The sequence below is a fragment of the Bombus vosnesenskii genome, unplaced genomic scaffold (genome assembly GCF_011952255.1).
Source record: "Bombus vosnesenskii isolate JDL3184/JDL3185 unplaced genomic scaffold, Bvos_JDL3184-5_v1.1 scf7180000013316, whole genome shotgun sequence".
Classification (NCBI taxonomy): domain Eukaryota; kingdom Metazoa; phylum Arthropoda; class Insecta; order Hymenoptera; family Apidae; genus Bombus; species Bombus vosnesenskii.
Genome location: NW_022882962.1, coordinates 2,156,232 through 2,183,601, shown reverse-complemented (window position 1 = coordinate 2,183,601; position 27,370 = coordinate 2,156,232). Strand labels below are relative to the sequence as shown.

At 41.6% G+C, this 27,370-nt stretch overlaps 1 protein-coding gene across 4 annotated transcripts in view; it reads right to left on the bottom strand.

The window, feature by feature from the left end:
• The window catches only part of LOC117235345 (protein sickie), a 147,783-nt gene that overhangs the window by 99,144 nt on the left and 21,269 nt on the right, over window positions 1-27,370 (bottom strand). For 3 of the 4 annotated variants that reach the window (XM_033497256.1, XM_033497255.1, XM_033497259.1), the window contains 2 exons: window positions 21,089-21,258; window positions 1,640-1,803 (listed from right to left, as the gene is read on the bottom strand). In XM_033497256.1, the coding sequence (XP_033353147.1) occupies window positions 1,640-1,803; window positions 21,089-21,258 (334 nt within the window). Of the gene's footprint in view, window positions 1-1,639; window positions 1,804-16,348; window positions 16,646-21,088; window positions 21,259-27,370 lie in introns of those variants that run through there. The other variant, XM_033497258.1, reaches the window with a different exon arrangement.

The following is a 27,370-nucleotide window of genomic DNA, read 5'->3' as shown; positions in this document are numbered from 1 at the left end:
GTATAGGTAGAAATTATGGGACTCGGTGAAATTTTAATTTTAATTAAAAAATCGAACGATAGAACTACCGATTTGTAATACATTGGATCGAGTAATAGATTCGCTCGCTTATCGGTAATGTATGCATTTCGAAGAATGTCGTAAAAAGTGTTTTAAAGAATGAATAGATACAGGAATTTGAGATTTGCGATAAAGGACGTATATTTTTAAAGAAAGAAGATGAGTAAATTACTTCTCGATTAGGTAGACTATATGTAGAAATAATACGATTTGACTTTGCTTTTTGAGAAAGTTTCAGGAAACTTATATTAATCAACTTTAATTAGATAGATGATTGTGATGGAGCTAATGCAATGAAAATGATTATACTTTCTATATTAAAAAAAACATCTCTTGTATCTTCACTGAATCTATAAAGAATTTTCTTTTATAACGTTAAAATAAAATATCTTTCTCGTAAACAAATATACCGAAAACGCGTTGGTGAAAAATTCGACGCGAACAAATACGTGGAAAGCTAGACACATCAATCGCGAGAGAAGCAACAAAGGAGAAACGTGAAGTATCGCGAGGGGAAAACTGACAGTCGCGTCGAGAAAATGAAAGGGAATGCCAGAAACAGATAAACTGCAGGCACTAAAAGATCATGGCAGGATGTTACTTTGCGATAACTGTTCAGGATATTCGGTCGCTAATGACTTTCCATAAAAAGCAATTCACGCCATAAGTAGAGGGGGACTTGGAAAAAACAATGTCGTTTCTTTTGCATAATCTAATCTTGACTTTTCACTTTTTCTTTCTCCCCTGCTTGTTACTTCGAATACTCTTGATAACGTTCGCATTATCTTACATTCTTTTATGTAGGATAATGTCTTTACTTTTATTGGAATACTATAAAATTTCTCTTCTTATTGGTGTTAGAAAATATTTCAAATAAAGCGAAGAGGATACAGACCAGACAGTTGTTTTCTGCTAATCCTTCGCATTGAAAGGACACTACTCTATCCTCAGAAGCAACTTCTAATATATTGTAGCTTTATTGCGAATACTATATTTTTTATGCATATAATTCTTCTCAATACATCGATAGATGTCAAATTTCTCCTTAGTTTAATCCTCTATTTTATTTCTCTATCTTATTTGTTAAATATTTATCTCGCACGGGAAGCACGGCGATTCGAAGACTGAAAAATATAAACATTCGTGCAAAGTGTCAAATTCTTTTTTAATTCGTCGTCCGTATTTTAAATGATATTTTATTATTATATCACGAAGCTGTAACGTATGCGACTACTATAAATCCCAAGGTGGCCATAAATATCGCTTAAGTTGTCTTAAGTGCACCCGAAACTTCGTAATTTAATATATTAGTTACGTCAAGATATTACCATCTAACGTAGTACAAATCAAAGTTTGTCGAGCAAAGTATATATCGACGTTAAACTAACCAATTCAAGTTAATTAACTAAAAAACTCTCTACTAGCAAAATGTTACCTATCCTCGTAATTAATTAAAGTAATCGTAAAGCTCAATAATCTTGATGCACGGACATCTTTGGAAAATTAAACGCGTCGAGGCTGTTGCAAGTACAGCCAATCGATACTTTGCGAAGTTTCCGCTTGAAACAAGGGAACTTACCAAGTTGTGATTGATGCGTCGGCGTTGGAGCGGGCCTAACCTTGTCTGGAGGACATCTCCTGGTGGCGGCTACGGTGGCAGGTAAGGGTATACTCGTCGTTCCAGCGCCGGGTCCGCCACCTGCACCACCCACTGCCGACTGCTTATTGTACGGAGACGGCAATCTGGAACAAAGAGATCAATTTAGAAAGCATCGTCCCAATGGGGTCGTTACTGTTATTCAGACTGAAATCGTTTCTGGTCCCAAACGATGGTCGTATCTACCTGTTACTTTGTAAGTAGCTAGTTTCCTAAACATTCCTTCTTTCATCATATACCTAACTCCGTTCTTGTATTTGATTTGCATCGAAATGAAAAACGCACCACGTCGCGAAATTACTTACGCTTGCGCGTCGGTACGATTATTATTGATGTATCTCCGAAAGAAATTTAAAAGATTAAGGAGCATTTAACTCGGAAGATTCTCGGGATAAAATTACATCAGAAATTACAAAACCTTCAAATTTTTCAACGTCAAATGGGTGGAGATTCAGTTATTCAACGTAAGTGTTTAATATCAGACCAGATTCGTTCTCGTGGTTCTCATAATTATAAAAATTAGTACTTAAAGCACTGGTGATCTTCTCTCACCGTACTCTACAAATTACATCCTTCTGCGCTAAAGAGATTGTCTCCTATTTTTGGCTATTTTGTATCTTTTGACGATTATGGAGCAGCTTCCATGACGATAGTTGACGATAGGCAAGCGACTACCGACGATGCTTCATCACGTTCACGGTCACGACTGTTGACCGTGCAATTATTGTTCCACGGATCTGGTCGAAACTGCCTTTCCGAGAACTGTTTGTTTTCCAAAGGCCAGAGGCTGTACTTAAGCTTTTCAAGCAGGCCGACGAATCGCATCAAAAGCTGCAAAGCATTACGGCAGCGACGCGTAACGCGACGATGAAATTTCACGCCGTCGCGTCGACTCGTCGAAACGGAAGTACAGATAACCATCCGGTAATTATGCCACTTAATTACTCTCTCTCTCTCTGCTCACCGAGGTAATCTCGACCGCATCGCGTCACTTGGCTAGCAAGGGAATAATACTCGCATGTGTTCAGATACGGCACGTGCGCCGCGTGAACGGAAAATCAGGCCGAACGATTAGAGCAGAGCTCGTTGGAACGCCGACGGAAATTCTTCATCGGTGTAGCTTTGGTATAAACGTGCAACCGGATCGCATACCGAAATCATATGCTCTCGAGTGGGAAAAAGCAAGACTAACGAAAGAAAGAGACGGAGGAGCAACAAGAGGAAGAAGAAAGAGAGCGAAGCCAGGGGAAAAAAGAAGGAAACTCGACGAGGGCGTTAACGTGGCCCAAAGAAAACGCTGGTAAACGAAAACACGAAGAGGGAGAGTCTCGTTGGTGGTCGTTTCGCGTTCGTAGCACACGGCGTTCCCTTCGACGGAATACTTTTTTCTCCTCGAAGCATCGTCGTACTTTCCTTTTCGTTCTGGTGTAGGGTGCCGTGAAATCGGTCTGCAGAACTTCTTTGAATCAGCAACCCGGTGACGAGAGGGTGATACAAATTTTAATAAGCGAGGTATCTCGAATAGTAATGCGGAAAAAATCATTTTCACCTCTTCAAATGCCGCCACATCCGCCCTGTTAGTTCGTCACGCATAATTTTGTGGCTTTTATCGCGAGAACAATTAACATCTGCATTTCAAAGGAATATATCGGAATTTTCATAGGGTACTAACGAATACTTAACGAATACTATGCTCCAATGTTCTCGTTAGTTGTTATACGCAGCAGCGTATATACTGCGTATTTAACAGGACAGAAATACGTTTGCAAGTGGGTTAGAAATTATTTATCGAGTGAAAGAACGCAACGAAGAATAGATGCTTCCGTGGGGATAAAATAAGAGGAAAACGTCGAAGAAAAGGAAAGGAAAGACACCGGAGGCAAAACCCATGAGACACACAGCGTTCGCGAAACTAACTGAGAAGTAACTCGTGGAAACGTAAAATGTATGGTTTGTCTGCAGCAAGTTAACAACACTGGGTGCATCGGTCGTGGTCGCGTCATCAGTGAACGGTAAATATTTGGTTAAAACGATGACGTCGGCTCGTAGGTACTCAAAGAAGCCCCGGCTTTTTCCCAATTCTCCTACACGCGCCATTATTCAGCCAGATTTCTTATCCCCTTTGTTGATGAATCAACCAATAAAAGCGCCGCTTTCCTGGAAACCAGGACTAAAAGAATTCGTTTGTTCTCGTTTTGGGATGTTTTCATTGAGATGTCAGCGAATACGTGGAATCTATCTGCTCTCTCTCTCTCTCTCTCTCTCTCTCTCTCTCGAGGGGAAACTAAATTTGACGAACATAGACGTAGATATTTGTTAAATTAGAATTAAAATCAATTGAAATTTATTCTATTACGGAAATGTCGCACCTGCGTGCGTATAAAATTTTGCAAACGTCCAGCGAGTAGCGTAGCATACCAGCTAACAAAGGACAGTATTTCACAGATTAAAATTGTAATTTATAATCTTGCTGAACGACGATGATAATTAATTCTCGAATAATTTTTACGGTATCGTAGACGTGCTGTTTCAGAAACCAGCCCTTGATGCGTTCATCTTTTTAACGAAATATCTATTTCAGCTCACGCTACTTGGACAAGCATTGATTAATATACATGATATGCGTATAAACGCGTCGTTAAGCCTCTATTTTACAGGATATACGTAAGCTGCGATTATTTTCAAGCCTCAGGATAAATTGTCCCAACAAGACGCGTTAATCGCCGACCTCCTTTTACGACTAGATTAAAAATTTCAAATGACATGGTTATGCCCGTATTATAATGCATAAAGGATGGCCAGATGTTTATTGGAACTGTATTTGTACTGATAAGCGAGATACATCCCGAACGTTCCCTCAGGATATACGAGGATACGAGAGTCGTGTCGACTGGACGATATTGCTCGTAAGAATCCATAGAGAACCGGTTATTCTCCTTAAAAACGAATCATCTACCCACACGTTCGAAACTGCGCTGAGATAACGTAGATATAAATACGAGCACCGTGGATCGTTGATTTAGCTTTCAATATTAAATTAAATACTTCTATTCAGTTTCTATTTAGTTAACACGAGAAAACACGAACAAATGAAATGGCAGGAAAACGAGTAAATACGACTACCACGCGCGTACTTCGTTTCAAACTATATAATTTTTATCTTTTATTTTCATCTGCCTGTACGCAATACACTTTTCTCCTTTCACGGCATGTTCGGAAAAGATAAGACACAAGGCTACCATTTCTCGACAGTGTTTAAAATACTTACTCCTATATTTAACTTAATGGAGTTCACCTCTACACAAGGAAATAATAATTACATCTTCCATACGCCGACAAATTTCTTAAAGGAAATTTGTCTTCCATAGTGTTTATAACGTATATATATATATGCTTAATTATATATTATGTAGATTAAATTTTTCAAGTCTCTCTACAGTATCGTAATTACTATTTAATCGGTAAGTTCGACATCGCAGTAGATCCGGACATTGGTCAGACATAATACATCGTCAACTTTTACTACGACACTTTCCTATCTATATGGATATTTATTCGGCTCAACACTGGATGTATTCATTACCATCTAATGATAAAATCCGCAATCGCTTAGTTGCCAACCCAATAGACGAATACTAGCTGTAACGTACTTATAACTACGACGGTAGTTTTGACGATTAGCATTAAAGCAATCAGCGTAGATAGCGTAAGAAACTAGCTAAAAAATAATTCGTAACCTGTTTTACGCGAAAGCGAAACTATTCCGATGCCACAGATAAAAAATGTAAAATTGGTCAAGTAGTCGGCGTTAACGTTTCACGGGTTTTCAGTGTTCGCATTTTTTGTTTCACCGTAATACATCGCTGTATCGATATCGCTGATATCTATCCAAACGAGATATTCTATGAATTCAGTAGTCGGCCGATACATCACGAGCCCGAGCAAATATCGACGGAAGAATGGTTTTCAAATCATTCGTATTCTGTGAAAGAGAAACGACGCGGCGGCCCATCGAGATTTACGGGTTTTTCTCTGCCGTAGATTCGTTGGGCGCAACAGCGTGTGAGATTTGTAGCGTGATATATCGGCGGTAGAAGGTCGACTGATCAAAAAAAATTGAAATCCTTTCCGCGAGCTGGGCCTGCGATGGTAGGGACGCTGGATTCGCGTCAAACGAAAGAAAAAAGCGTTTCAATCTTACGAAGAAGGCCGGGATAGAGCGTTTCGCGAATATTTACGAGGGTAATATCAGGAATTAATGTCCCCGGCTGGTGTTGCGAACGGCAGCGCCATTGCTCTCACGTTTTGCAATTTTTGCCGACTTGTCTGCAACCGGCCGACATATTAATATGGCAAGATATGACGTGCCTCGGCTGTAAACATCATCTTTACGATGTCTTTGTCCGTCGTTTGTAAGCAAACGACGTTTCTTCGAATGGTGGTACGTCATCGAAAATACTATGAAGCTCGGAGCATCAAGGATCGGGCACCAAGGGCGTAAAACTTCTAAGCTTGCGCTTAGCGAAGTACATCCTTACGCGGATATCGACAAGTGTCGCGAACCTAACGAGATAGAACGGTATTTGAAAGCTCTAAGCGGCTTAAACAGAGTTCGACGGTCAAATACGACAACTATAGACACTTGATTGGAAGCTCGATTGCGACTATCTACGACATTAATCGCTCGCTAATTGACATTTCTATTCAGACGTATAATACATAGAACGATAGGAAAAGAGTTCTTAACTTGAAAGGTGGATCGCTACTCCGGATAAAAGAAAACGTCGTAGTGAATATCAGTTGAAAGATTAATGCTTGTGCGGTTACGAATAGACCGTACATTGTCGTGAGAAATTTGAAAGTGGAAAAATACGCAGAATACAAATAATTTGCAAAATGGTGTAAGATATCCAGAGTATAGTAGTCTCTATAGATATTTAGCGAGAAAAAGAATTTCCTAACCAGGTTTCATCTTCTCGGTTATATTCGTAAAAATGTGGATTTCCATAAAATCCCGTAGTCTATTTATAAATAATACACCTATTTCTGATCCGTAAATTTAAAAACGTGCTAAAAAAATTTGTCATCAAACTTACAGCTATTCTATTTACCGCGATTTCACGCTCAACTCGCCCCGTCACGTGACACACGATACAACGGCGATGAGTCGTCACATGCCGAAATAAAATCTATTAATTAGCAAACTTGTTATCGACTCGATACGCTGCTCCTTTAGTTCTACAAGTTGTTAACGCGACTGGTCGATCACGTTTCAAGAATTTCATATGCAACTCGCGTGAACGGGCACGCACACAAACGCTGCTTGTGTTTCGTGCAGTCGCGCGATATTGACACGTCGCGGAGACAATTAATGCAGACACAGGCATGTAGATACGTATGCACCCGTATACGTAGCTACGGGCAAAGGGGAAGGGGGTTCCGTTAATTACTCAAGCTTCTGGCTTCCATATCCGATGGGAGACCCTCGAGGATCGATATCCGATTTCTCATCCCTGCTACTTCAAGCGTCAAGCACGCACTTCCGAAAAGTGATAGGATTCTTGGAAAATGTAACGAGATTCTTATCTCCGATACCATGCACAAGTATCGAAGCGACGTACATATGTTACGCGATACGCGTATGACGAAACGCATGCACGATACGCTTACAAACTACACGTGCAACTCAATTTGATTAATTAGAACGTATCGTTAAGACGAATATTTTCACATCGTCCTGATAAACTCCGAGTTTATATTTAAAATGGAGTGTCTTATGCCTTTCACGTTAGTAACCCATAATTCGTTTATTTATACGATTAAACGTTTAACCGCTGGAATTTCTCCCTTCCAACGATACTCGACATCTCTGACTATCCATAGAGATTTTCCACAGCGATAATATATCGACTATATCTAATATCTCTTACGAAACACGTAATACCACGGTAGATAATAGCTGCTTAAAAAGCGAGCTTTTAAATTTCCTATTCAAACGAAAAATACTTCACCTCGGAGCTGTGTTTGTCGGCGGGGAAAAATCGCGAAGAATACTGCCTTCGCCAGCGAGCTGTTTTCAGTGCTCTCGTGGCGCGGCATACGTAACGTCGATCGCCCATAAAAAATCGAGATCGTTAACGAGTTAACGGCGATAAATAACAGAGTTGGACGGTGGAGCAGCGCGTAAAATTACGGTTTTACCTGAACGAGACGAGTAGTCTGGAGACTGGAGAGGCGTAGCTGCGAGGTGAGTTCGTGAAAGCGCGAACGACGCAGGCACCCCACCTCGAAGCCCGATCGTGTCTTCGTGGCCAGATCTAATTGGTCGGTGAATTCGAAAAATCGGCGCGGATCGAGCCCGCTAGTTTCGAAGCAATTAGAAGGAATGTCGCCGGGTGCCGCGTGGCGTCGATAGGCATCTGGCGCAGCTTTTATCTGCCCGAGAGTCCAACCTAACCCCGGTGTTCTGCGCTTAGGCAAAAGTGCCGTTAGAAACTCTCCTCTCCTATGTGCTTAACTATATCGGACTATGGCGCGCCATTTACGTGGATAGTTCTGCACCTAGCGCAGATAACCGTAGCCAGAGGTCAACCGATGTCACGGACTGATTCTACTAATTGCCATACTTTCCACCGCGTCTTCCTTCCTCGTTTTGTACTTTGCCCCTCTTCTCAACCGCGCCGCCGACTTTCATATTTCCCTGTACAAAATCGCGGATGGAATTCGTATCTCGTTGGAGGTTTGTCATAAGCAGACTCTTAATGCGATACGAAAAACGCGACGCGATAGTTGACGTGGTTCACCGAAAATAAGAGAACGAGCAGATGTACGTGTTAATCGCGTAAGTAGAGAAGACGAAGAAGAATAAGAACGAACAGAAGTTGGATCTTTTAACGGATTTAATTTTAAGGAATCTGAAAATTGCGAAGAATCGACGATCGTATGGAAGGCCGGTAGCGTACGTTTCCGAATATAAATATTTTATGAAAAATAAAAGATAGATCCATTGCTTGTATGTTTAATTCATCTGGTGTTTCTCATATTTGATTCCTTTTTCTCTTCTTTTTTTTTTTTGCAAAATTAGAACATAAATAACACTTGTTAGTTACAGATTCAACCGGTTCGCGTGAAACCTGAACTGCATTTAGCGAAGTTTTTCTAATAATTAAGGTATCGTGTTGAACAGGATTTCTGGCTATATTTTCATGTACGTATATCGGCAGCCATTTCTATGCTATTCGAGATTTTCGCATTTTAGGAACGGACATAAATGTATATTGTAAATAAACTCAATTCGGATTTAGTAGATTTAACGCGACTGAATAGTTCGCGTGAATGAATCTGGTAATTTATACACGATATTAGGGGTAATTGCACGCTTAACCAGTTCTTTTGAGGACCAGTTTGCAACGACAGTGAAAGCCCCACACAGAAAACCTCGTTGGAAGTTGTCACGATCTTTAGGCGGATGATTTTTCAACCGTATAGAAACGATAAACCGTATACAAATGCAAATTGCGACAACGTGCACAGAAACTTTACCTACCAAAAGCAATCATTCTTGCTAGATATCGCTTGCAATAATATTTGCAATTTGTTAAGGAGATACAGCTCGAGTAAAAAGAATTCGAAAAGTATCACATTTATGCACCTATATTCAAAATTGATGATCATTGTTACGAGGCAATAAGATTTGAAATGGTATATTTTAAAACGCGGGATATATAATCCAACGTTTCAGATATCGCTGCACGAGCATCTTTCAGAAATATATATGTATATATGCGCGCGCCTGTGTGTGTGTGTACTACGCTTCTAAAAGGTTAAACTAATAAAAATGGTAAGTGCTTTTCCAAATAAAATGTCGGTAACATTTGTCTTACTCTAATTCGATTTGCTCTTAAAGAAAGGCAAATATACAATATGTTAACGAAATAAGGCTTGTACGTCGCTGGACAGAAATTTGCATGAAAATGTAGCTAAACTGAATATCTCAAGAGAAATATCTGCTTAAAATCCGAGGAAAGGCTCTGATGTATTCACCGGCATGGTAGAAGCAAAGGAGCATAAGATCGTTAAGTTTGAATAAAATTAGCATATTAAATAAGCTGAAAATTAAGATGTAAATTATAGCGAAACATAATTGTCGAAAAATAAAAAAGAGAACAAAAGATAAACGAGGTATACAACTATGGTATACTTGAAAAAATAACAAACGCTTGATCATCCGTTGAAGTAATTCATCTGCAATTAAATGAACGTAAGAGAAACAGCATAACGTTGTGATATAAATCTGCGTCAAGTAGCAAGGTATATAAGAGAAGGTTCGCGTGACAAGCGTGTTACTCGAATGCTTCGCGTGAATAGCTAATTCATTCGTGGTATTAGGAAATGTTGTGTGTCATCGGTGGATACGAGCCAAATGTAAAGTTATTTTGAAATTAACTAGAGACGTCAATTTCGTATAAAGGATTGCGCGTTTACACATTTGCGAAGAAGATCGGTTTAAGTGCAACGACCTGATAAGTTGAGATTACGCGGAAATCGTTCGGTTTTATCTAAAATAATAAACTTTGTTGTTCTTAGGAAGCACATGTAATCGATAATAAGATCGAGCTACCGTAGAATAAAAAAAGATTAATTAAGTTAATTAAAAAGATTAGCCACTAAAGTTATCGATCAAAGAGATATAGTAAAATCGTTAGCTCCAGGAATTTTGCCGACGCGTTAAAACACATATCGTACGTGTGAAAATATGAGTAATCTTAACCGCGTTTTTAGTTTCTTTGGCAAGTCAGATACACAAAATTCGACAGGTGTGCGCGATCTTTCGCGACTGGCTGCATAGCGAAACCGCATAGAACGAGGTAAAAGTATAAATGGGTTTCGATGCACGCCAGACACTCGTGTTTAAGACTTCCACGTATCGAGAGCGTGCATCTCAGGATCTCGATGATTTACGCGAAAAAGCCTCGATAATTAATTCGAAGTGGAATAATTACTCTTCGCGAGGAGGCTATAAGGCCGATTCTCGAGTGGTTGAAAGGAGCACGAGGAGAAAGTACGTTAAGCCGAAGGAGCCGTTGCACGTTGTTCCAGAGCACGAGATAAATTTAGATAATCTCGAGAAAAAGGACGGTGTTCTACCAGGAAGGCCGACGCACTATTCCACGCGGACGATATTATTATCACAAGCGTCCAGAGCACCGCTTATTATTCCCCACGTTGAGAAACGCAAGGACGCGGGACAAGCGTTTATTACACGCGGGTGTATTCAGCCTTCCGATGACTAACGTCGCTTAATATACATCGCCATTTGGCAAAAGAAAACTGCCTTCTGATCGAGCAATATTTTTCCTTTCCGAATATTTTTTTAGGTATTAAAAGGTCGCGTAAATTGAACGTAACTCGCGAGCAATATCGAGTTAACGAAATCCAGCTGAGACCTTTTCCAAGAATCGCTTCGACTCGAATAAAAACAATCATCGATTGCCTGTAATCATCGAACTCATAAATATTGTTTCGTCTTACGAAAATAATCGAGTTCAAGAAACTGTACGCGATCTATAACGTGAGATCGCGAACGAAAAAATCTCTACGAGAATTAATTACATTAATTATTACGTTTTTACCTAATAACGAAACGCGAAACAAACCCACGTATTTAGTGTTTATATTTTCGTTTTCTTGTCCAAAAGAAACACGAATTTCTATAAAAATCCACAGTCATAAACGTAACAGCAAGTCGGTCCAGTTAAGCAAGAATATATCGGTACTGTTAGATGTAATTTCGTTCTATTTATAAAACTGGTTACAAAAAGCATTAATTTTCATCAGAAAGACATCGCGTCCACGATCTTGAGTTGCGCACTGTAATTTTCTCGTGACTGTCGACCGACTCACGTGATATTACCGCCTTTTCATCATAGCCAAGATAATTTTGAAGAAACATTAAAGTAACATCGATAAGTGAATATCGTTGGAAAAAATTGCCGGTCGTACGCGTTTTACGTGTAACAGGATGCAAAGGCTTTGATTTAAGGAACGGCAAATACCTAAGTGAACCACCGAACAAAAAGGTTGGTCGGCCGCGAGTTCTCAGGGCACGGCCGGATCTTCGCTTCGAAACGATCGAACGCTGCTCTTTGTTCGCGACAAGAGACCGTCGAAAGGTTACACTTAATTATGACATTCGGGGAGGCACGTTTTGCCAGCGGGAAGTGACTTTCCCTCGAGTGTTTGTATTACGAAGAATACGTTCGAGTATTCGAGAAGTTCGAGTAACAGTTTTATCGCGTGTACACTTACGATATATACCTTCGGTAAAGTAATCGACAAATATACACGGAATTTCTAAAATATTACGAATCCGTCTAAAATATTTGGTGATCTTGTTCGTCGATGTTACTCGATAGATTACCTTGTTCTTATAAATTTTCATTTAACATTCCTACTATATCGAAACGTATTAAAATCGATACTATTTTAACGGTAATCACAGATTTGACTAAAGCTTTCTGCCAACGATACGAGTGGTTTGTAACGAATAAAATTTTGCCATTATTAATCGATTACTCGAATCGATTCGAATCTTAATTAAATTTGTGTCATACAATTGTACGGATAATTAGATATAAAGGCAAGAAGTGAGAGGGTCTAAAGGATCGTTCAGTCTCCTCGCGTTGACCAAAATAATCGAGTCCTTTTGTTCGACGAGCCTCGTTCGACATATTCGAACGTTGCGTAACGCGAGGACCATGCGTTTTAATTACAAGCTCTCCATCTGCCCTTCTAACGAGTCGTGTCAAATCAGCGAAACAGAGTTCGCAGCGTTTTTCGAACATCGCGTACCGATCGGCTTTCGTTGAAAAGCAGGAAATTCAAAGGCGAAACGTTACAGAGGCAACGGTGACATCGCATTGAGCGCCGCGTAATCGTCGGATCGATCTTTCGACGTCGAACTACGCACTTTAACGAGGCGATCGCTAACAGGAGCGAAAACGTACTCGAGAATCTATTTCTGCGGCCATTCACATCGAAAACATGGACTCACGCTCGTCTCTCCGATGTCTTTGAACTCGTTCGCTAAATAAAGAGAATTTCAGCTAACAAACGAAGGGAAAGGGAGACGACGACGGCGAAACGAAGGGAGAGGAACGATGGGCCCCGCGTGAAATAATCGCACGAGTCGCGAATAATAAATCAAACGGGTCGACTTACAGGCGTAGTCGGTGAAAAAGGAGAGACGAAAGGGCAAGGAAAAAGGAAATACGCGAGAAAGAAAGAGAAAGTATCTGTTCGGTATCGCGACCCGTGCTGTGCCACGTGCTTCGCGAATAACCGACCCGTGCTCAGCTTCTTTTTTTCTTTTCTTTGTCCTTTTTTTTCTCTTCCACTAGTTTCTTCCGTTTCTTGTTTCCTTTAATACGCCACGATACACTTTATTCTCTCCTACGTTTTTCGTTAGATGATTAATCTTTCGGTCGAACGTTCCTTCCGTTTCATAAATCTTGCGACTACGTTCGTTCGACAATCGGTAGATACCGGCAGCTTTGTCGCTAATCGATATTCCTCTGTTAGAAAGCGCAGCTACGTATACGAGACAAACGATGCGATGGGATTGTAATTACCGCGATACGATTTATTGATACTTACGTCGACGTTTCTCATTTTATCAGCCTTAAATATCTGCCAGTCCTCTAAATTCTTCCTATTTTACATACGGCTCGTTCAATGACCGACTATATACAAACTTATTGTCATCTCACTGTCCGAAACAGACATATCTTTCGCGACCAGACTTTTTCGTTAAAATACCATCGATCGTATTTTAATCGATCGTTATCTGATATTCGTATACTTGTATTTTAATTCTAGCTTTTTAGTCACGTATTTAACTAAAAATGGCGCACTACCGTTCCGCAAGAACCGTTTGATTCGCATCTGTTTGACACATCGCAACGAGCACAAAGCAACGGAACACTTGGCCGAGCTATACGGGCAAAAATATCGAGGTTGCAAAGCGAAACACGAATTTCGTACGCGAGCATTGTGTATCGGCGTTATCACGTCCGCGGGTACGCGACGAAGGTCGTGTTACAAAATATGAAACTCCATTGATTCCGGGGAGGACACATGAACCAGAACAAAGGCAGCCATTTAATAGGAACTTGATGCATTTGAATTGCACAGAAATCGAGTTGCTTCGCGTGCAGCGAAGTTTATTCGAAAGGCGTCGTGCCAACAGACCGGTTCTCCCACGGAACAGCCAGGACTTCGTTTACGACAGAATTTCGCAAAACCGATTTTTTAGCTCCATTGTGTGATACACCGTCGGAGCATTGGCTCGACGAGTTAGCTTCATCTGGCAAAAATAACGTAAATACGACGTTTGTCTATGCCTTTCGCTCTCTAAAAGGAAACTTTGGTTTTCGTCGATCGAATGCCAGGTGCGTAGAATTCGAGGGTCGTGGGATTCGTGGTCCCTAAAAATTATTAGGGTCTCCCCAACTCGTCCCTCCTAATGCCGCCTAAGCTTTTTTTCACCCCCGAATTCGGCTCGTCTCAGAATCGTCTTTCTAAGCTGCTATAACGTTAACGTTTTGATCGAACGTACAAGTTATAGCTATTTTTATTATTATTATTATCACCACCATCATCATCATCATTATTATTATCGTTATTATTATTATTATTATTATTTTCGACGATATACTTTGGTTCAGATTTATATCGACAAACATCGTTGCAACCAATTGTTTGTTAAACAAGATTTTTCTAGGTAAGTGTAACGACGATCGAAGCAATTTCGACGTAACGTTATTGTTCGTATTACGTGTATTATACGAGCACTGCGAGAACACCAGAAGTATCGTAAAAATGTTTCGAATAGATAACGGAACATTATGGTCGACGTACGATTTGTTATACACGCGACAGAAGTCGTTTCACGCGTGTTAAGAGACAGATATTTTTTCGAAGAAGCGTAAGAATAATGTAGTTGGTTGATCGACGCAACTAAAAATACAGCGTTGCATTGAAACGAATGTCCTTTGTAAAGCAAGAAATCAATTAAAGGATGAAATTAATTCTAGATTACAGTTCGTTCTACGCCACTTCATTTTGCGCGCACATACTGTACGCGCAATATTCTTAATCCAAACTGGATTTTCACGTTTCAAGATTTGTTCGGTAATCGGATATCGATCGTCGGAGAATATTCAATGTCTGTCCTATCCTTTTATTAACGATGATTTGCAACGCGAATACTGGCAACGGACATTGGCGTCGATCGACAGAAAGATTCTCTTTGCTAAGAAATAACAGTATCGAAGTTTCTTCTTTTTTTTTTTTTTTTTTTTTTGTCGCTCGTGTGAAACGCAGGTGATCTACAATTGGAAAGATGCCGTGACAGAATGTTCTCATCGAATCGCGTGTTCGCGTCGGAGGTTCTCGTACAGAAGGTGTCGAGGTGCGACCTGCAGTCAAGGCCTAACCGGTCTTCGGGGCCCCGTGGCGATGGCCACTCGGAACACGAGGCGGGGTATCTGGTTTTGAATTTTTCCTCTCTCAATATAGATCGTGACCGAGCATGTCTTATTCGTCTGTACCGCGTAATTATACACGCCGGGTGATTCTCATTTTTACAGTTCTTTCCGTTCGCTCTTCTCTAAGATCACTTAGCTCTACGAGAATACTTCTCGATACTCGAAAATTTAGTTGCTACCGATTCGTATATTTTGTTACTCGAGTTACTCTGTTATCTGCTGTTACTCGAGCGAAAAATTATAGGCAACGCGAAGAATCGATGAACTCTCATCGTATAAACCCGCGATTTGCGACTGGCGTGTCGCAAGAATTTTTCAAACGTGCAATACCCGATTGTTTAGTCAGAGACACTGACGTTTTCTCCATTGGATGATCAAGTAAAAACCACGTATACGGTCGTCCGGTGTGAGCGCTCCGTGTTGAAGCAAATACGAGGTATCTCGTGCGGGTGCGGTCGAATTTTAATAATTAGTTTACGCGTTGTGAGATAGAAAAGCTTGAAAATCATCGGTACAAACTATTTGACTTCCGACGAGTCCAGACAAATGGAATTCAAACAGAGTATCGTTTACGAGGAGCAGGTCGTTTTCCTTCTTGTCGTAATAAATTCACCATGCTGCAATTCGCGTAAATGTTAGTCGTAAAACGTTTAACGTTCGAAGGCTATAGTTAATCCGAACCACAAGACGTATTCGTTGCCGTGATACGGGTAGATCGTGAAATCCAGAAGCCGCGTGGAAACATAGAACACACTTGGGCTTGCAAGGCGGTCATCGTGAAAGTTCAATCCGCAAACTAAGTATGTATTATACATACGTAAGATCGCATGGTAATCTATTCGGTCGAGGAGGCATCGCGTTAGCCGATCGTGAGCCGAAGCGAACAAAGATATTTAAACACGTCGTACATAATTTATTTGGAATCCGGCTTGGTTGGAATTCACAAAGAAAAATCGGAGGAAACGCGAGGAAGGAGGTGGGAAAGATTCGCAAACGAAATAACCGGTTTTCGGTTGGTGGAAGTATCGGGAGAAGTGGCGGCGAAAGGGTCGAGAAACTGAAATCGAATCACGAAGAACGATACCTGTGCGCTTCCGGTGAATTTGGCAAGCTGCGTGCCTTCCTGCTGGCCCCGCCGCTACTTCCGCTGTTTCCCATTTTGCAGCGATTTCCAGGCTAGTTCGGTCGTGTCTCCGCGCGATCCGAAATAGTAGCACTTCTTGCGTGCACTGACACTTCTGACGGTCAAAAGTGTCCCGATGAATCAACCGGTAGACGCGACGCGACGCGACGCAACGCGCTCGCTTTGGTAAATAAACAAATAGGTAGGGACAGCTTTTAGCAACGTTTCAACTTGTTCGAAAAACGAACGTTCGGTCGCATCGCTCTTTGCCAAATTCTCTGTCGCGTGTGTGGATCGATGAACGCGGAGGAAGAACGCGATCGGAAAGAGAATCGCGGCCGGCTGTGATTCATTCGGTTCGTCGTTCGATATCGCTCGCGATATCTTTCGCCTTTAACTTCGATCTTTCGTTTAGGTTCGTCGAATCGACGATTCGCACGCTTACGATTTCTTCTTACACCGTTACACTATTGTTAGGCTTTATGATTCGTTTCCTGCATCTTGATTCATATACGTTGGCTGCGTTCGCGCAAATATACAGCACCGTTTGCTGCGATTAGTGGGATTCACGCGAATCCATCATCGCCGTTCATTCGACCGTTGATAAACGATTTTACGACTTTGGCCGCGCTCGTAATTTATAATTACTCTCATCCGTAAATCTCTGGATGTAACGAATCGCATGGTCGGTCGAAGCTGGCGATCCTGGCGAAGGTTTCGCTCGAGTCGCTAATTCCAGAGAACCACCGACGACAACCGGTACATCTTTACCGATTTTCTCGAAGCGGTTACTATATTTATCTCTCGATGAACCGGTTATTAACGGAGCGATGTTGATTCCCTTAGCGACCAAGCAAACAACATTTCAGGAAGCGTCGTTGCGCACGCAACCGTACATCGTTTTGCAATTCGTTTGGCAAAAACCATCTCGTTGTTTCTCGATCAGCCGCTACGAATCGATCGTCGAATCGTCGATCTCGTTGTCTCGGTGCAACCGTGAGAACCGTGAGCGGATCATCGCGCACATCGACCCAATATTCTCGAAACGAATCGACGTACGGATCCTTTCCGAAGCAAGCATATTTCTCAACGTGTTGTTTCGCTCTTTGTTTACGTGGGCCAGTTCTCTCGATTCGCACGATCCACGAACAGAAACAGGAATCGAAAGCGGTCGTCCCGAACGGAACCTCGTTCACTACACTACACACTTCCACCGAAGCAACGACGATGCCTTATGGCGAGCTGTTCCACGGTCATACTGTGGCCATGGTGTGTAGGCATCGTTGATGGCCCGTTTCAAACTGAGGCCCGCCGAGAGAGAACCATTCCTGTTCCCATAGCACGTGGCTTCTCTCTTTCGCTCTCTCCCTCTCTCGCCCTTGCCCCCACTATTCATTCGAGCAATCCCCATCGCGTTCTCTCTCTCTCTCTCTCTCTCTCTCATTTTCTGTTCCCTGTTCTCTTCCCCGCTTCTGGTTACCCCAGACTCTCTCGTTCGTTCTTCCCCCCTTTCTCTTCTCTGGATCCCCATACAGATGCGATATACCTTCCCTTTAGCAGGGTCTCTGGTATACACGTTTCATCTCTTCTTCGCAATATTCCTATCTATCCGTTTCTCCTTCGTCCTCGCACCAAGCTTCTCCGTTCGTGTTCTCTCTATCTTCCGTTCTGTCTTCTTCTCTCCTTCCATTCTCCACCCTCTCTATTCTTCAGGACGTGAAAGCCCAGGTTCATCCCTCCTCGTCTGTTCGCTTTCACCCCCATGAACCCCTCTTCGTTCTTCGCCCTCGAATCGTCCGACAACCGCGTTTCGCTCTCTTCGCCTTCCCGTGCTGTTCGTCGTTCTCTCTCTCTCTCTCTTCCTCTCACTCTCCCTTTATCTTCTATACACCAGTACCCCACAGCCTCCGTGGATTTCCCCACTGCATCCATGCGACCAATCGCACCGCACCACTTCCGTAAGAGCCGGCCAATCCCACACGAGCGCTTACCATTCTGGATTTTTCAATCATTTTTATGATAATGCTGGCATAGCTGGAGCACGTGCACGCGCACAGTATTGTACCGAGACTCGACAATACACCCTGTGTACGCCAGTATGAGCCTCGTACGCAAAGAGTTGAGCGCGTGTCTCCTCTACTTGCACGCAAGCGTGTGTACAAATCGTATAAACGGTGCACGAGTAGCTTTCTACAGAGTGGCTCGAGAAGTCCACTTAATTACAGATTCGAACGTCTCGTACGGTTTCATGGGTTCGTACCGATAGCCAACGACGATAGTTTGCATGCCTCCCATCCACGCATTGGTATCGTATATCGTAGCGGAGTAACACGGTTTCGCCAGACCAGTGAATTTTTCCTGATTAAATTAATCGATTATATCGATTATTATTTTTTTTTTGTTGCTGTGTGTGTTTTTAGAAGTACGGTATAGAATTATTAGTTTACATTTCGGATACTTTAGTTGTTATACTTGATCCTCGCCGGCCCCTTAGCGTCAAACAAACATTAGATGGATTAGATTGATTAACAAGCTTCGTGCAAGCTTGTTTGAAAGAGCACATTATGTGTTACGTATGGAAACATACTACTCGAGAGTTCGTAAATGTTTGTAAATATAACAAGCGTGTAAATATATTGCCTTTGACAAGAAATTCACATACACGCGATACCCTGCTGTATCAGATCACAACTTTGCATATTCTTTAATTACAAATAAAAGATATCAAATTTTGTGCAAACGCAAAATTTGCCGCATCAGCATCGTGCCAGGGTATTTGTCGTAACAAGCAACGACCGAGAGTTTCAAGTCGACGAACCGAAACTCGCCTGAATAACAGACGTACGTTTTCTCTACTTGTCTTGTTCGTACGAGATGCAGCAGCCAAATGAGATATTTGTAAATATTTAGAAAGTACGAACCAAGTAGCAGAAAGATCAAAGGGTATATGGAAAAGACAGAATTCTTATTTAAGGAGCTTTCGTGACGGGTAATATATCGGCTGGAAAATATGGAATAGAATTTTTTGGTTACCCGTTATATTCTTGTTATACGGGCCAGAGCCATAATACACCCACGTTGGCTGGTTTGTGTTGCGGGGGGAGTTTCGATGTATACGTGTGGTTATATTGTGTGGCGAGCGTAACACAACGACCACGGTCTACACTCAGTCGTGGGCATAATGGAGCATTGTTAATATGTTAATGTCGAGCGTTCCTAAAGGTTCCGACGGTTTACGTTTCTCCATTCCGCCGAAGAATCGTTACACGGTCCATTAGACGACGAACCTCGCATTCCACTCGCCACGAATTTCCCTGCGGGATCCTTCTTCTTCCATTTTGCTCGAACGTTACGATTTTTCATTAATTCGTTTCAACTATCTCGCGCGTGAGTGGCGCGAGCACGATTTTTCGGATGCAAATAGAGAAAAGAGAGAAATAAACGTTTCTATTCGAACGCTATCGATTTTCCGATAAAGACGGAAATGCAAATTACGAGCGACGTCGTGATACGAAGTTTCTTAAAACGGCCGGTTTGAAATATCGAGCAACCGTAGGAAAAATTGTCGCCGGGATACGTAACGAAGATTAATATCGTCTCGTTCGTTCGGTGAAAAGCACAACCTCCGCGAAAAGTCTGCCCCGCGTAGGCGTGAGTTTGCGCGTGGGTTTAAAAATAACGACCTTGACAGTCGCGACTCACGGGAAACGCGAATTAAGAAAAACGGCAAGTCAGTGGGGCTCCTTGGTATACTCTGGCGAGCCGCGGGAGCAATTAACCGCGGACGGGAGTAATTAAAATATTTGAAACTCCGAGGAACCCGCAATTACGTTACTACGCGAGATACGGCTGTGTAAAACACAGTCGTGCCACTTCCTGCATGTATATAGCGTGATATTCGCGTTCGTTCGGTGGTGCGAGCACGCGTACAGCTTGATTAACGCGGACGTTAATGAGCACGCCGTCAGGTCGTTCGTCCGACGGGACGTCGGTATCGATTCGAACTCGCCAAGAATAAAAGTACGATGAGATCTAAGTGCGCGAAAATTTTCCCGTAATGAGTCGAAGGCACGACACGAACGTTTACTTATCGCGATGTATGCCGATCGATAACGATGAGATGAAAATTGAAATTGAGATTGAACGCCGATGGTCACTGAAAATTTACCTCTCGATACGAGAGAGCTCGATACAAATGTCTTTTATGCGATTTTTCTGTCTTCTAAATTAACAAACATGTAACTTTACAAATATAACGAATATTTTCGTAGTTTCGTGCTACAGTGACGTTTGTAACGTGAAAATTGTTCGTCGTATTTCTTTCTAACGATAAGAAAGGCGAAAGGAAAGAAGGCCATCTACTGGAAGCTACCGGTCGATCGTATCGGAAAATTTGGATGTACAGTTTACCTTCGAAACGAGGCTAAAAATCATTGGCGAAATCCATAAACGAAATGTATTCAATATCCAATCAAATCAGTTAAAAATATATTAAAGAACTACGTGCATTATCCTTTTTAGAAGACATTCTTCCTTTGCGTTTGATGGTAACGTTTCGATAATTCCGAATTTATCTGCAATCGATACGACACGCAATTATCGACTGTTAGTACAGAAAATCTAACTTATCCGCGGTAGATACAAACCACTGGGATTATCTACATTGACAGTCGGTAAGAAGGAATCTGCGTTGAAACTTACCTAGGCATGTCTTGAAGCTGTTTGGCTCTCTGCTTGTATCGCGAGAGGGCGAAAAGAAGGGCGAGGACCGGCCAGAGGGTTGATCCTGCAGCCAATTCGCCAGGATTCACGGAGCCCACGTCCGCCCCAAGAGCTCGGAGCGCTCCTACGCACAGGCTCACGTTCTCGACCTGCGCAACACACGTAAAACCTCGTCATCGATCACGCTATGAACCGATGTGTACTCGTGTACACCGTGCGAATCGATCGAAAATTTCTTTCTTTTTTTCCTTCCTTTCAACAGATCCCCAAGGATATGCCCGTAGCTAGTCGGTGGCCTAAGTCGAAAGACTAAGTTGCGTAACGCGCGCTTTCAATTTAAATTCGCCTCATCCAATATTAAATTTGGCGCGGTGAAGGATGTCGATGCAGAATTCGATCCAGTTGATGTTGAAACATTATCTAGGACTGTGGTCTTACATTCCGTTTGTAATTGGATTCACAACTGCGAGAGAAAAGATCTCTGACGACTGACGTGACAGTTCAATGGGACTGAAATATCGGTTGACGCTCTAAGCTCTTTACTTCAAATGGATTTCTTTCGTAGTTGTCAGATTTCTTACTTCTTTCGTTAAATCGACGAAAGTACTATGCAAAATAGGGAAAGTAAGAAACGAAAGAAGCCAAGTAATTAACAATAAAATAACGAAGAATTTACGCTGCATTAATTTATATACGTACTTTTCTCGTGAAACTTGAGAAAGCACGAGTATATTAAGTAGAGAAAGCGAGATGAAATATGTAATTTATAACGAAAAAGTGTACAATTTACGTTGCCTCGATTATCAACGATCCGAGTAAGAAACCAAGGATTAAAAATTAATCTATGCATTTCCACCAAAGTAAATTCTACTCGCACGATATTTACGAGTTGAACAACGATACCAAACGTAACCAAACATATATCTATTTCGTACATTTCGTGAAAAATTAATATTCCTCCATAAGCGGTAGCAAAAGTGTCGAACGTTCCATCTATTGGCTTGGCAATTAAGCGATCGTGGATTTTCTCAATAGCATCTAATGACAAAAACCGCAATCACTTAGTTGCCAAGCCAATAGAATGGACGTAAACCACACGAAAGGGGAAAGTGAGAGGAAAGTACGGGTTAACGTCGTCTTTGGTGTCGTTTGGGAGCAATAGTCGAGAATCCAAGACACGGTAGACGTATCGAGGTGACTGGTGCATATCGGCGTACATAGTTTCGAGGGTAGAGCAACGCGAGGAAGGCACAGGAGCGTGGTGTAGGTGTACATAAAGGACGCGGCAGCACGGTGTACATATACGACACAACATTCTACGAAACGTGACCGCCGTGACCATGGCTACCTTGTGCTAGCACGCGTGCCGGCCTGCCTCTTTTGTTTCCATTGTTCTTAAGAGCCACGGCGGCTCCGGCTTTTACCCAGAAAACAAACCGTACTATACTGCACACGCTGCACACACGGGGTGGTGAGAGGTATACACGAGCTATGGTAGAGAGAGAGATGACTCACCCGACAATACCCTGGGTGCCCACGCGTAGGTAACAACTAGATTGCCTGTGTGTTCGTACGAGCTACATGCGACCAACAACGATGGGGTGCCATGCCCGCGGACATCCGACAGAGAAACAGAATTCAGGAAAACCGTGAAAACGCGGATCGAGTAATTGACAGAACATGCTCTTACTTTTGCCTACCTTTTATTCCCATTTTATCCTTCTCTTTCGTAATTTTCATATATCTTCATTTACTATTTTTATGAAATTATAGACTCTATCGTGTACTCGGGCGTACATAACGCGTAATCAAAGAATTGAAATAGCAAACAATGGAAAATTGACGGAAGATCTTTTGGGCTCTATCGAGAATTTATTTCTCCTTTGACATCCGATACGTATTTCGAAGAATCGATCTTCTATCGTAACTATATTATACGTAGATTGCGAAGGTTTTTCATGCATTTACGAGAAATTTAAAGGTGTAAAAGAAGGGAAAACATCCAGGACCGTTAGTAGGTGAAACGAATGTCTATTTTAATTCTAGTCCTTTCGATACTTGTATGCGTAACCATTTGCATAAGAATTCATGGTCTAATCGTATACGCGGTATACGTTTCCAAATTTCCATTTGTCCTTCTTTTTACATTCCCAATCAAGAGAAATACTTTTAACCATAGGATGTTCAATAGCGCAGAATTTCCAAGCGACGATGAATCATTAATCTTCTAGCAACAAATAAATCAAACAGTCTTTGATGCTGAGCAACCATTGAAACCTCGTTTCGGAGGAACGCACGTTCCCCAAACCCTTATCAGACTCCATTAACGACGAAGCTTTGAAATGAAATCTCAATCGAAAGTAAGACTCGACAAGATAAAGGGTTGCGAGCTTTTGTCGAAGTTGACGCAGACCTTTGTGAATACACGCGGTACAGATTTGCGTCGTCCACGAGATCGCAACGCGACACATCGGAACCCTCTCGGAGCACTCACGGGTTATCCACGCGAGATGACAGCCGTAAATGGCGATGGCGCTTTTTAATGCATTTCTCTGTCTATGTCGTCGACCGTCTCCGTCGAACGCGTACTCGTGCGAACCTTCGACAGCGAAAAAAGAAAACGTTGCTCTTAAGGGAGACATCGTGCTTCCTAATAAAGGGTCGAAGGTGCATCCAACAGGTTGTTCTATTCTCCACGTTGATCGTTGGATATTTTCTTCGAATTCCTTCGATTCTCCAAACTACCACTTTTTAAATACGTGTATCACATACGATTCGATAGCAATGGATAATTGGCGGGACGTTACTCTACGGATAAAGCGAAGATAAGTCGAAGATGTGGAATAAGATTTGTTTCGCTCGAAGTCTCGTTTTGGAGAAAATTTAGCCTCGAGAACGAAGCGTTCGACGCGATTTACTTATTCTTGATTTTCGTCGTATTTTGAGCCACAGAGTTTCCCCGACTTTGTCTGTACTACGAATCTAAGCTCGCGATGTACATGAATCGCCTGGAAGCAATATCGACGAACTGAGTACATTGGAAAGCAGAGAAAAGCGACGATGATGCACTTTTTACTACGATGGGTAATCTTACGAAAGTGAGTTATTTGTTTCTAGAGAAATCGAACGCCACTCGTTTGTTGTAATTTCACTAAATTGTTGTTAGTTGGAAACTTGTTGTACGAGAAAGGCTCAGATGATCGAAGTCGTTTCGACGCATAGCTCGAATAGCTGACATATTTTTGGACGTACTTGCTCCAACTATGCCTAACTATAAAACCGAAGGAAAGCCGTGAAATGGTATTACGCGCGCTGTATTAAGAATAGCTTGCGCCATTCGTATGACGAATATCGATGGCGAGCAACGCAGGCTGAGTCAAAATTCCCATCGAATCACGCGTATCCAATTAACCGAGTCCATTGGTAGATGCAATCAACGGATCGACGATGCTACGTGTCCCTCAAATCGGCCGAATGGCGTGTACATTGAATCAGGTTTGTAATTCAGAAACCGTGCTCGAGGAAGGAGAACGGCTACAGAGCCAAAGATGGCAAGAGATGTCTCCTTATGGTAACGTCCTCGCCTCTCCGCTACACAACAAGGAAACGAAAAAGAAGAAACGTAAGAAACGTCTTCGTAGCCTCTCTCTCTTCGGCTTTCGATTTCATGCGTATCGCCAATCTACCGATTTCTTGCTACATCTTGCGCGCTCGTTTACTCGATCCAGCTTTTATTTATTTCTATGGACCTTCCTATATCTGTTACTATATCTTTTATAAAACCATTTTCATGACTCTCGTGATTTAATTTACTACGATCGTCGAACGTAATACGATGGTTTCTTAATTTATCAGACGGTTTCGTTAATTATTCTTAATCTTAGTCCTCGTTTCATTTCTAACTATAATTTGATCTTAATTTATAACGATCGATCGAAACAGATTACGACGTTACTCCAGCAACAGATTTTCTTACATCTTTCTACATGGAAAAATAAGAAATTGATACTATACCCTTGTCGATCGAGTTCATTTTACGTCATGAATATGCATATCGTATTTTAAATCTCAATTTCCAATCTGCCTTTTTCATCGACGATCAAAGTCAAACATCGCCTTCGTTTAATTATACTTGATACGAACGAATCTCACGTTCGAGATTCTTTTATCGTGGCACAACAAGAAGCTGACTCAACCAATTTTCCAACTGACCTTTTTCGTCTCTTTTTTTCTTTTTATTACAAGCAAGTTCGTTACATACTTCAAATATGGGTTTATCGACACACCCTTATGGAGCGCACGCTTGGTATACCTACGCGTCGCGCGATCGTACGAGACAAAAGTCGAAGGAGCCGATTGCGCAAGAAACCGACGAGGAGGATCTGATATCTGACGTGGGGAACCGGTGTCGTCGCTTGGCGGCACCGGCGCTTCAGAAATCGAAACTCGCAGAGAGATAATTTCATTTTTTCCCCTGTCCTTCCGTTTTTCGTTGAATGCATCTCGCGGATACGTGAGTGGAATAGAGATCCTCGTTGGAACGATAAGTGGTAGCCACGATCCACGTAAAAATCAGATTTACACGGATGATCGGTTGAGTCACATTGACAGACCAGTTTCCACTGTGATCTTCCTCGTTGATTTAATTGGAAACTTATACACTGCGTTCACAAGGTTCCCGAGGTTTTGGCCCATTAAAGGTGCAAGCATTGAGACAACGCGTTAAAGTAAACGCAACGTCATCGATTCAGAATACGAACAAGATTTTCATAATTCGAGTTTATCATAGTGTCGTATGATACAAGTGTCGATGGAACAAGATATAATGGTCGTTCGAATTTCTTTTTGCAATCACACTCTTAAAAAGTAGAATTTAATGCAGAGTAACGGAGAAAAAGTTATAAATAAAACGTTGTTAACGCAACGTTGTCCCTTTAATGGATTAACGAGTTATCGAAAAAGACGAGCGGAATATTTACTACGCTCTGTTATACTTGTATTTTCACAAAGTGTCAAATGGAGATATCTTGCAAAATAAAGTGCTTCCTTAAATCGATAGGCTATCGTCAAAAATATTGATTCACCGTTTAAAAATAATTTGTTGGGTACTTGATAAGAATTTGTTTAGAGATAAAAGTCTCACGGCATGACTGCTTCGACGATTATAAATATCAGCAGTTATATTATTTAGCGATCAACGTTAATAGATACTTAATACTCTTTGGTATATATTTAATTATTATATGGAGAATTGTTTCGTACGATCTCTGCACGAACCGTTTCAACGTTGAAACGTCGTTTTCAACAGCGACAGGATTTCAACGATGAATTGCGCCGACAAGGTTTATGCCTTTGGCTGATCCCTGCTCTTGCGATGTCGCCTAAAGCTACACGTTACTTTCGAGGTTTCTTTGGTTCCGGATCAGAACACCCGTCAGTACCTGATTATTAGCGATGTGCCTGGTCCAATCGTAAAACATGTAGCAAAACTTTAATCACCAACATCGTATTTTCCATGTAAAGACACGATTTATCGTGCTACTATAATCATTTCTGACACGTACATTAAACAAGCAGCAGGGTAACAATTTTATCCACTTTTTGCCTACTTGTAATGGAACAACGAAAGCTCTAACGTTATATAATTAAAAGAAATATAAATATTTGAATTTTTATTATTTGCAAATTTTGCCGCAGCTTATAGAACGCTTTGTAACGAGTAAGACACATGCTATTTTCGCGATGATAGATCGTGCGTGTACTGTGGCATTTAAAGATGAAAATTACCGAAGTGACCGTCTTTTATTTGGCTGAACGCCATCACCGGGCCCAAGAGTTAACACAATGAACGTTTGAATTCGTAGTGTCCAGTTAACACGATTAAATCGTGCGACGAATCGCTGAATAAGAAAACGTCCGGTGAAATGGAATAGAACGACTTGTAATGTAATTTAATGATACTTGCTGTCAGAGACCGGACAGTCTGGCGATGGAATCTTACGTGTTTGCTCTTTACGTATGAAAATTATATTACATTTCTTCTGTGAAAATGTAAATACGCGTCTCGCTATCCGATATTCAAATATCGTTTCAATATTCGAATACTCTTTTATATCAGGGCTCAACGGAGAGATATATTTTGGTAGGACACAAAAAAGTGATCGAAGAAAGAAAGCTACAGTCACGATTAACCATACCACCAATTTTTTGCTTACACGAGAAGACTCTGCGAAAGGCTTGAGATCGTTCTTGCAGAATAAG